We start from the raw sequence: 10,949 nt of genomic DNA on the forward strand, positions 1-10,949 counted from the left end.
GCTCTCCTCCCAAGTTCCTTCATGCCAGGTCCCTGAGTCCCCGCTTGATGATGGCTTTGGAGGAACATTTTGAAGAATGGTTTCCCAACAGACGTTAGGGCTGGCAGCTCTCATGAACTGCCACCATAAATAACAAGGGTTCCTTAGCATTAAATGACAGTTGAAAGTGAAATAGATCACCTTGCTGTCATGCATGACATTTATAAACACAAATTCATCTTAAAAATAATCACTTAGTTTTAGAAGGCTAATAAGCCTGACAAATTCTGTTCAGTGTTTGATTGTGATGATTTTTCATCACTTAGGCTGCCTTTCTCAGAGACTCTGGTCCATGATGGCGGAGGATCAAGAGAAGGACTTGCAGAAATTCCTTAGGAATGTGGATGAAATCAGTAAGTGTGGGCAAATCACAAATTAAATCCTACTTTAGAGGGGTGGGGTCACAGAGAGAAACAAAGACTCTAAGTTAACACTCCCTCCCCCCCACCCCGGTTGCTTGACAGGTTTATAAGTCTTGAGAGGGGAGGAAAATGGAGTTAAAATGAAACAGAAAGGGTATTGAGAAGTGAGTAGTAACAGCAACCTTTGGACAGTGTTTTCTGCCTATTAATGGATATCAGAGAAGCTGTTAGCAATCTGGTTGAAAATCAGGCTGACAGCTCACCTCTCCTATTTTGTTCCTTTGCTGAGGAACCTGGTCAGAGCTGTTGATAGGTGCACCATCCTCACGTCTCTGCCACACTTAAGCCCATTGCCATAATCACTGTATCCATCCAACTTCTTGAGCTCATTTTTTTGAAGCAGAGTTTTGAGCCATTCTTTCCAGTTCCACCCTGTGCTGGGAGTTTGCATGTCCACCCCAAGTATACTAAATCACAAACTAATTTTGGGATCCCTGTAAAATTGTGTTGTTGTTATGTGCTGTTGAGTCACCTGTGACTCATAGTGACCCTATGTACAACAGCCTTAAAACCTGCTCTATCCTGTGCCAATCTCATTGTCTCTGACACACCTACTCCCATTAACCCAGTTACTGAATCAATCCAATACATTGAGAGTCTTCCTTCTGCATTGTCCCTCTGCCCTCTCAAGTATGATGCCTCTCTCCAAGGACTGGTGCCTCCTTGCAACATGTCTAAAGTATGTCAGACAAAGTTTCAGAATCCTTGCCTCCAAGAAGCAGCCTGGTTTCACTCTCTCTAGGACAAACTTGTTTGTTCTCTTAGCAGTTCATGGTATATTCAATACTCTTCTCCAACACCTCAGCTCAAAGGCATCAATTCTTCTATCATCCCTAGTCATTATCCAGCTCTCCGATATATAGCAAGTGATTGCAAAGGCCATGGCCTGTATCAGGGGCGCCTTAGTCTCCAGAGAGACACCGTTGCTCTTGAGTACTTTGGAGAGGTCTCTGACAGCAGACTTTCCCAACACAATACCTTTTTTAATTAATTTCCTGGCTGCTGGTACCAAGAATACTGATTGTAGAGCTAAGCAAACTGAAGCTGTTAACAATCTCAATCTCTTCACCATCTATTATTTATCCCTTTAGAAAAAAAACAAAACAAAACAACCAAAAACACCTGCTTCTCACACATTTCTATTTATCCTGATAGCCCCCCTGTTGGGGAAATTTACAAGTCACTTGGGACAGCTTCCATCTCTCAACCTTACATCTAATCTTTCATCACATTTTTACTCTTCCCCCCCCCCAGCCCATCCCCTCTCTCCCTTCCTTTTGTTGAGATTCTTTACACCTAGACTGTTTGAACAAGCCTTAATTGTTTTTCCTGCCTCCAGGCTTATGATCCCCACTGTGTAATGTATCTGTAATGCAAATCTGACCCAGACACTTCTCTGCTTGTATTCCTTATCCAGCCATAATAAATTCCAAGGTCCCTTCAGGACTTACATCCTCCCGTGACCTTGCCTTTATCAGCAGTAACAAATGGCTTGGAGTTTCTCAGACATTCTTTGTTCTTTGCTTTTGTCGTTCCCTTGGCCTCTATCCTTTCTCTTCCTGGCTAACTTCTCATTGGAGTCAGAGCTCATCCTGATAGCTAGGTACCAGTCTGGTTTCATAGCGCTTCCTGTGATGATGGAACTGGCTGCAGAGTCCATTCACTAACCACTGGCCACCTTGGCTGCTGAGTTTTTGAAATGCACCCATTGCTACTAAATAGCTAGCTAAACTTTAAATTTTATTTCATCTGAAAGTCATTTACATTTAACAGCCACATATGTATAGATCCTATACATTGAGTTCTTAGACTCCTGCTATTTGTTGAGTATTAGACACTGGAGATTGAAGTAATGATATATAAAGGTTAGGAGCTCTGGTGGTCTACTGTACTATGTGCTGGGCTGCAGACCTAAAGTTCAGCAGTTTGAATCAGCCAGCTGCTATGAGGAAGAAAGATGGGCAGTTTCCTCCCATAAATATTTACAACCTCAGAAGCCCACTGGTCACAATTATTAGATGGAACCTAGCAAAGGGTGTACTTTGGGGTTCTTTTCTGTAATATCTGTGGTCCAGTGGGGAACACGACCCATTGTAGTTGACTTGATGCCACCTAACAATACAACCCAGTGGGGAACATAGACATTAAACAAGCAGTTTCAAGTATGATTTATGATACAGAAGGAGATTTGCAAAATACAGTGCAACCTGACATAATTTAGGGAGTCAAATGCAATTTCTATGAAGAAGTAAATTTAGGCAAAAATTTAAAAAGTGAGTAGAAGCTGGCCCCTGGGGAAAAAGGTGAAGGCATATTCTCAGTGGGAACACAGTTAGGTAGAAAAGAGTGTAGGGCCTTTAAGAATCTGAGAGAAAAATAAGCTACTATCCTGTGAGGGAGAAGTGGTAGAGCGAGAGGTCCCTGGTGAGTCTGAAGGGTCAGATCAGGTAATGCTTTAAAACCGAGATGAGAACTTGTGTTTGCTTCCAGAACAAGGGGAATCCTTTGGAGCATTTGCCTAGTGCAGGAGCATAAACACATTTACACTTCAGAACAGTCCCTCAGGCCTGGAGTGGAGAAGAAAATGGAAGCTCAGGGTACTTGAAGGAAAAGATAACTGGTGGCTGGGTTTAGAGGCGTGGCATTGGAGTGCATACAGTAGACAGATTCAAGATGCAGTTCGCGGTGTACCAGGGCAGTTTTGGTGTTTGATAGCTGTGAGGACTGAGCGAGATTGAAAGCTCAAGGATAGGATTAGTCCCACGATTAATTTGGGTTGTAACAATGGGCGTGTATTTGAACTGTTCACTGAGAATAGAGGTCACTGGAAGGGAAAGAAGAGGTGTGTGTTAAGTTTGGGGCATAGGATAACCTGGTGAAGAAGCTCAGAGAACATTTGACTTTGTGAATGGAGACAGAAGAAGCAAAATGGAGCTGGAGATTTAGGAGGCCTTGTTGTGTAAATGAAGCTATTGGTAAAAAAAAAAAACCAAAAAAAACAAACCCCAAGGATGCCTAGAAAGAGGGTAGAGGAAATAAAGTATTTTGGGAAGAGCATTGAAAAAGAATTTAAAGGGTAGATAGAAGACAAAAGAATAAGCAAGCAAATGATCCCAAAAGCAATCATTAGAAAGAAAAATTTGGAAGAGTCTGTGTTATGGAAGCAAAGGGAAATGAAAATGACATAGAGAAAATACAATCAGAGAGTGTGGTCAAAAGTAGAACTAACTAAAAAGTGGGCTCCAATTTAGCAACACAGAGGCTGTTGGTTCACTTTGACGGGAACAAATTAGAACAGGAAACCAAATCTTCTTGAGTGAAAAACAAAAGGGGTCAGTCTTCCCTTCCCCCAAATCGTGCAGATTAGATCATATGAAAATCCTTGCACTTCAGAACATCTGGAAAGGCTACATAAAGTAGAACGATGTTGTTATTTGACATCAAGTAGCAAATGACTCAAAGCTGACTCTCCAGTGGGTTTTCTCCCCATGGGAAAAAGATGGGCAGTTTCCTCTCATGCCGTTTACTGCATCTGAAAACCTGCTAGAGTACTCCTCGGGTCTAATGGAAGCCAAGAGAAATGAATAGTTGGATTCATTCAGGATTGAGGTGTCTGTCTTGTAGACAAAGTAGGACAATGTGAGATTTCTTAAGAGAGGCAGCCTCTTGGCCAAAGTGGACCATGTTATCTAAGCTGGAGGTGGAGAGCAGTAAAATAAAGGCAGGTAGAGATAGGAGTAAGAGCTGTGTCTGTACTTTCATGTTTGTCTCCAACAAAGATTGTAAGCTCCTAAAAAATAAGAATCCTTTTATATTCATAATTGTGTCCGTTGCACTCGTAAATTCCCCATAAATTATTGCTGAATTGAATGATGACTTAAAACTCTCTTCCTAAAACACCAGAGTTAAACTCACTGGCAACTTATTCCCCAGGCAAAATAAATCCCATTTTTATTTATTTTTTTCCTTACTGGTTCCAATTTTTACTTTCTACTCAGAACACCCTTTAAGTTCTTCCCCATGGAATTTTCCACACCATCCTTTCTCTTGAAAGTCTCTTTCCTTCTTAAAATCTTGTTTGTTTGATTCACATGTGATTTCTTTTCCAGCCAGTTTAATTCAGGGGATGAATTCTGATGACCCAGTGGTGCAACAGAAAGCTGTCCTCGAGACAGAAAAAAGACTACTGCTTACAGAGCAAGACCAAGATGAGGACGAATGCAGGACCAAATTGAACAAGACGGTCATCAGTCCTCCATCAAGTTCCACAAAGGTTTCCCTTTTTTGTTGCTATGGAGTAATACACATAGATAAAGTGAGGCGGTATTGAGCGGAGCAAGCGTTAGTCTTTTTCTCAAACTATTTGTTGTTGTGTAGTCGACTGTGATACAGAGAAACCCTATGAAGAACAGATCGGAACCTTACCCGGTCCTCCCAATCTCCGCCATACCCATTATTACAGTCACTGTCCATCCTTCTTATTGAGTGTCTTACACTGGCAAGGCTGAAATAATCTTTTTCTTTCTTGGATGCATTAGATTTATTTTCTACAAGGAAGTACAAACCCTCCCCTTGTCCCCACTCCTAGGTCTTTCTAGGTCATCTTTAAACAATGCTTTGGGTTTGCTTTATTGACAGTCTGATCTCCTACCTCCCTGAGCTTGAGACCTTTATTTAAGCTGCACTGTTAAGGTAATATATTCTCCTAACCCCAATTCCCAATGCCTGTAGCCACAGCTGAGCCCCTTGACCTGGAAAACCTTGTTTCTGCAGACTCAGCCCCAGTTCTCCTGAGCTCATGCCCCGGATCTCCTGATATAAATCAATCCTGTGGAATTTTAGGTGCCCACCCTACCCATATTGGTGGATAAAGGAGATAACCTGACTTCTCACTTAATTGATTTGCCCTCTTTGTTTGTATTATATAGAAATCAGAGCATGGCTTTTTTAAAACTGTGTTTCTTTGTTTTCATGCTAATCTGTGTCCTGTAGAATGCAGATGACATGAACTCAGGTAAGAAGAGCAACACTCTTCCCAGTGTGTATTATTTATCTAACATCAGTTTTTATTGATTGTAGCTCACAGACCCTTAAATTATATCCTCTGGGCTTACAAACAACCCATGAGTGAAACCAGTGGTGAAGGAACAACACTTAGCAGCTTTTCTTTCTTTTTATTTCCTCCCAGTCTTGGTAAATTGAATCCTGTCCAGTTTGCTTCTAGCTGCTCAGGGGATCCTGATAGTCGTGGTGTATGTAGCTCAGCTCGGCAGCTCATTATGCTAAGTGGAGCTGGAAAAAAAGTATCTCTTAAAAGAAAATTTCTTTTAAAAGGCATAATTCAGATTTGAAGCATAGTCATAGCCATCATGTATAATAATACATCGTGCAGATTACCATTTAATGTCAAATTAAGAAAATGTCATCTTAGTCGTCTCAGAAATTGTGCGTGCGTGTGCGCCCATATGTGTATGCGTGATAAGCGTGACTCGAAAGCTCTAAAGTAGCTTTCTCCTAAATTTGAGCTGAGGAACTGATTATAGTATTTGGATTTTTCTTTTTTATATTCGAAATGACTATGCTGTCAGAGGCCTTCCTGGTATCTTTAGAGAAGGATGCAAAGGAGCGGGCCAAGAGAAGACGAGAAAACAAAGTCCTTGCGGATGGTAATTGTCAGTCTTAACTTTTTAATGGCTGGAATGATTTGTGCCAACAGAACGCGTATGTCTATATGCTGATGTTTAAAGACAATGAGATTCCCAGGTATTTTATATTGGTCCCAGAACAACAGGATGGGCAGGTATCCATCACTGGTGATCACTCCCCATCCCTGCTGTACCACACAGGAAGCCTCATCCAACCCCAGGACCCTCCTTCTAAAGTACCCGGATGGACTTAGCACATTAGACTTTAAGTATTCTTTCCATTCTAAATGTTTTGCGCCCACCTAAACAATGCTTAGAGAGCTCTGGTAGCCTGAGGGGTAAAGCGTTACCCAGCCAACCCAAAGGCACCTAGTTTGAAACTACCAGCTGCTCTGCAAGAGAAAGATAGGTGATTTCCTCCTGTGTGAGTTACTGCCTCTGAAAAATCCACTGGAGGGTCAGCTATGAGTCGGTTCAAAATTGACATCACGTAACAACAAATAATGCTCTAGGAGGTTTGGTGGTGTAGTCCGTAGGGAGTTGATCTGCTAACCTGAAGTCTTTGCCTCTCTGGTGGTTCAAACCACCAGCAACTCCATGAAAAGAAGATGGAACATCTCTTACCATGAGATTTACAGGCTTGGAACACTGCTGGAGGGTCAGCTATGAGTCGATTTTGACTCCTTTGCAATGAGTAAGTTTGTAGTAAACAGTTCTTAGACAGTAATGAAGGATTGAGAGAAATGTTGGTTAGCCTAGGACTCAGAGAAGTAATAAGAAAGAAAAACAAAAAAGGAAACAAGAGAACAAAGATATAAGAAGGGAAAAGACAATGAAGGGGAATTAGGGAAGGAGGCAGGCTAGAGGGTGGAGATGCAGTTGACAGAAGAGGCTTTCAGCCTTTCCCCTGCGCTTCCAAGGAAATGTTCCACATTGCTTAGAAAATCATTTTCCCCCTTTTATGAGATGTGGGATGTGTAAACACTTAGACTTGGTCTTTGTTGCAAGCTTGGGATTGTTTTGACCCTAGAAGCAGAAACATTGCTTTTTCTGAGACATTCCTTCAACTTGGAGATGAGTTTGGAGGGGAAAAAATAATGCATAAATGATGATGCCAGTCATGTAACATCTAAAAATGAAAATAAATGACTGTTCTTTAGATGCCCTATAGCGGTTGTTGTTGTTAGGAGTTGTGGAGTCAGCTCAACTCATAGTGACCCACTGTGGAATAAACATAACCTGACTGTTGTGGTCACTGTGTCCCGCCAACTTGTTGAGGGCTTTCCTCTTTTTCACTCTCTACTCTTCAAGGGAGCTCTGGTGGCCTAGTGGTAAGAAGCTGCACTGAAGTCTCAATGACACGAGGTTCAAATCCACCAGCTGCTCTGTGGGAGAAGGATGGGCAGTCTTCTCCCATGCATGTGATTTACTGCCTCTGAAAATTGCTTCCGGGTCAGCTTATGACCCTGCACACAGCAAGAACTTATGACCATGGCACACAACAAGAACTACTTTTCAAAACGTATGTTAATTCAGGGACTGGCCGCTCTTGATAACAGGCTTGAAGTATCTTAGTCAGAGTCTCACCTTTCCAGATAGAATTGGAAACTTAGGGAAGTACATTCTGAAGTAGCTTTCCAAAGTAGAATTACAGCTCACCTGTTTGTCTCCTCTTCCCATAGCCCTGAAGGAAAAGGGGAATGCCGCATTTGTGAAAGGTGATTATGAAACCGCTGTCTCGTACTACAGTGAGGGTTTGAAGAAGCTGAAGGACATGAAGGTGCTGTATACCAACAGAGCCCAGGTCAGTGAACCAAGAATGCACCAGTGCATTTTTCCAAGGGGACAGGAAGACTAAGCTGGTGAAAACAGAGACAGACAGTAGCTCATGTGGGTGGTGCACAGATAAACATTTGACAACCAGCTCTTATTTGGGGCATGGAAGATGCTGGTTAGTAAATTGTTATTATTGTTAGTTGCTCTTGAGTTAGCTTCTACTCGTAATGACTCTGTGTCCAACATAACAAAGTCCTGTACCATCTTTAGGGTCACTGTTTTGGCCACTCGGGTTTTTTAATACCTCATAGCCTATGGCAGTCATCTTCCAACACCCTGTCAGACAATACTTTTTACGTGATCTGTGTGGTTTTTCACTGGCTAATTTTCAGAAATATACTTTTTTTGTTGTTGTTATGTGCTGTCGAGTCTCTTGCGACCCACAGTGACCTTGTGTATAATAGCTGTGCAGCCTGCCCTGCCCTGAGCCAGTCTCACTGACTCTGACATGCCTACCCTCATTGCCCTAGTTACTGTATCAATCCATCTCATCCAGGGTCATCTTCTCCTGTGCTGTCCTTCCACCTTTCTGAGCATGATGTCCTTCTCCAAGGACTGGTTCCTCCTGACCACGTTTCCAAAATATGTGAGACAGAGCTTCAAAATCCTAGCCTCCAAAAAAAAAAAAAACAAAAAAACAACCCTCCAAGGAGAAACTTGGTTTCACCCTCTCCAAGACAGACCATTTTGTTTTCTTGGTGGTCCATGGTATGTATGTTCAAGACTCTTCTCCAGCACCACAACTCAAAGGTATTGACTCTTCTGTCATCCTTAGTCATTGTCCAACTCTCTGATACATGTTCTTTTATAATATAATAGTTCTTATTACACCAATACATCTTGATTAAGATTCTCTGTTAGGCTACACTGGCTAACTGAAGGGTCAGCTCTGAAATCACCAGGTGATTTTATACTCTATCACAGGTGGGCCTAGTCTCCTGGAACACCAAATAAAACCACCACTCATATGTTTATTATTTGCTACTGAACTGCAACCTACTTCCCCCCCCTTGTGCTTTATTTGTAGCAGGTGTTGAGTAGTGCTGGCTTAGTGACATGCAATTGGAAGCCAAGGTTGATGTTCCTAAATGATATTAAAAAGCCACTTGTGGCCTTCTCTTGGAAAAGCTGTTAGGTTTATGTGCATGGCAGCTTTTCTGTGCTCCTCAGGCTGGACAATTGGCAGATTCATGAGCTGCTGTTACGTCGTCTGGTGGTCAGGATATGTTAGCAGGAGTGGTGTGAGACCAACTGGCTGCCAGGTCATGATTAGGAGAGGCGAAGAGGCAGCCGAACCCTCATCAGCTCTAATTTCTGTAACTCGAGATTAAGAGTATCTCCCTGTCGTGTGCAAGGAAGAAACTTGAAAGCAAGAAATAGGACTTTGGGAGAGAGCAGGTTGTCTGGAGACTGACAGTGATTTAATGGCAAATAATCCAAACACAGGATAACCATGTTAGTTTAACAGATTGAATATATCAGACCAGAACTGAGGTGTCATTTATCTCACTCCCTTTGTGGGAGGAAAAATTGTTAATACGAAGCAAACTGGTAAATATGCTGAACAGAGGTTGATTTAGTTTCTATTTATCACCATAACAGGATTATCAACTTTTGGAGAGGAAAAAAAATTCAACCCACCCCCATCTTGGTTTTATAATTGATGTGCAATATAATTGACATGCAGTAACTCCTTGCTCCATTACACAGCACCAAAACAACAGGCTAAAACTTTCCAACAATCTTACCAACAAGGATTAGGCGACATTCTGTTCTTTTAGATATGACGTTGTTCTGAGTCAGAGCTGATTTGATGTTAGATAACAACAAGACTTATGGCTGAGTGATGAGGAGTGCACTGCCAAATCAAAGGTAAGTGGTTCGAAACTACGAGCTTCTCTGTGTCAGAAAGATGAGCAGTCTCCTCCCGTGCTGTTTACAGCTTCTGGACGGTCAGCTGTGAGACGATTCCTACTCAGTGGCCCACAGCAACAACAAGCAGTTAACATAAAACTGGAGACGCGTGAATCTACTTAAAGGAATTAATTTTCTGACTATCTTTAGAATCACTTAAGCACAAACAATTAATATACTAATTGAGTTTATTTTCATTTGTCATAAATGTTGGTCTCCAAATCATCTGTCTATTGATACAGAGGTGCCGCTTAATGCAGTCCAGCTTGTTAATCTCAAGTTCTTTAAAGCAGGGTAATAGAGTTGCTTTATAATGGTGTGCCATTCTGACTCACATCTAACTCAGACTGTATACACAGGATTCTGGTTTATTTTACATACAGTTACATTTTTACTATGCTCAGTTTTCAGTAGCACTTTTATTAGTTCTGTCTGAAAATCACATTAAGAACAAATATGGATAAATACAAGCAAATCCAAAGACTAGCTTTTGGGAAGTAACTCTTTGCCACTTTCCTAGAAGAAAAAAAAAATTATCCAGAGACAAAAATGTGCTGCCTGGTGTTATGAATGATTTGGACCATTGACTGTCTTTAAAATGCCTCCCCAGTTGCAAGCCATGCTAAAAAGCACTTAATAAAGATCCTGTGACTTGAGTGCTGCAGCTTGCTAGAGAGAAAACCTCCCTTTGATCGGTTTTTGTGTGGGGGTTTTTTTTCTCTCCTGAGGCTAATGTTATGATCAATATAGTGCTGGTGTGGTTTAAATAAATTTGGAGTTTATTTGCAATTTGGAAAAAGCCATTCTTTTTAAGATGTGGAAAATAAAATAGAATGCAGAAGATACAGGTCTTGGATCCAAGCCTTTAAGAAAGAAAAGATAAAATAGAGAGATCAAAGGCTGTGCAGAGAAATTGCTGAAGTCCATAGACTTTTCAGCATCTAGCTCAGAATGACAAAGCAAAATACTACAAGGAAATGTGCGAGGAACTAGACTCAGAAAATCAAAAGGGCCGAACTCGCTCAGCATTTCTTAAGCTCAAGGAACTGAAGAACAGATTCAAACCTAGAGTTGCTGTAATCAAGGATGCTTT

General features: G+C 41.5%; 1 protein-coding gene across 1 annotated transcript in view; it reads left to right on the forward strand.

The window, feature by feature from the left end:
- Nucleotides 1–334: 334 nt before the first annotated feature.
- The window catches only part of TTC12 (tetratricopeptide repeat domain 12), a 65,152-nt gene continuing 54,537 nt past the window's right edge, over nucleotides 335–10,949 (forward strand). Inside the window, exons 1-5 of the mRNA XM_006890867.1 lie at nucleotides 335–396; nucleotides 4,575–4,734; nucleotides 5,454–5,475; nucleotides 6,050–6,127; nucleotides 7,789–7,910. Of these exons, the coding sequence (XP_006890929.1) occupies nucleotides 335–396; nucleotides 4,575–4,734; nucleotides 5,454–5,475; nucleotides 6,050–6,127; nucleotides 7,789–7,910 (444 nt within the window). The remainder of the gene's footprint in view (nucleotides 397–4,574; nucleotides 4,735–5,453; nucleotides 5,476–6,049; nucleotides 6,128–7,788; nucleotides 7,911–10,949) is intronic.

The sequence above is a fragment of the Elephantulus edwardii genome, unplaced genomic scaffold (assembly GCF_000299155.1).
Source record: "Elephantulus edwardii isolate Elephantulus edwardi_28Jun2011 unplaced genomic scaffold, EleEdw1.0 scaffold00093, whole genome shotgun sequence".
NCBI lineage: Eukaryota > Metazoa > Chordata > Mammalia > Macroscelidea > Macroscelididae > Elephantulus > Elephantulus edwardii.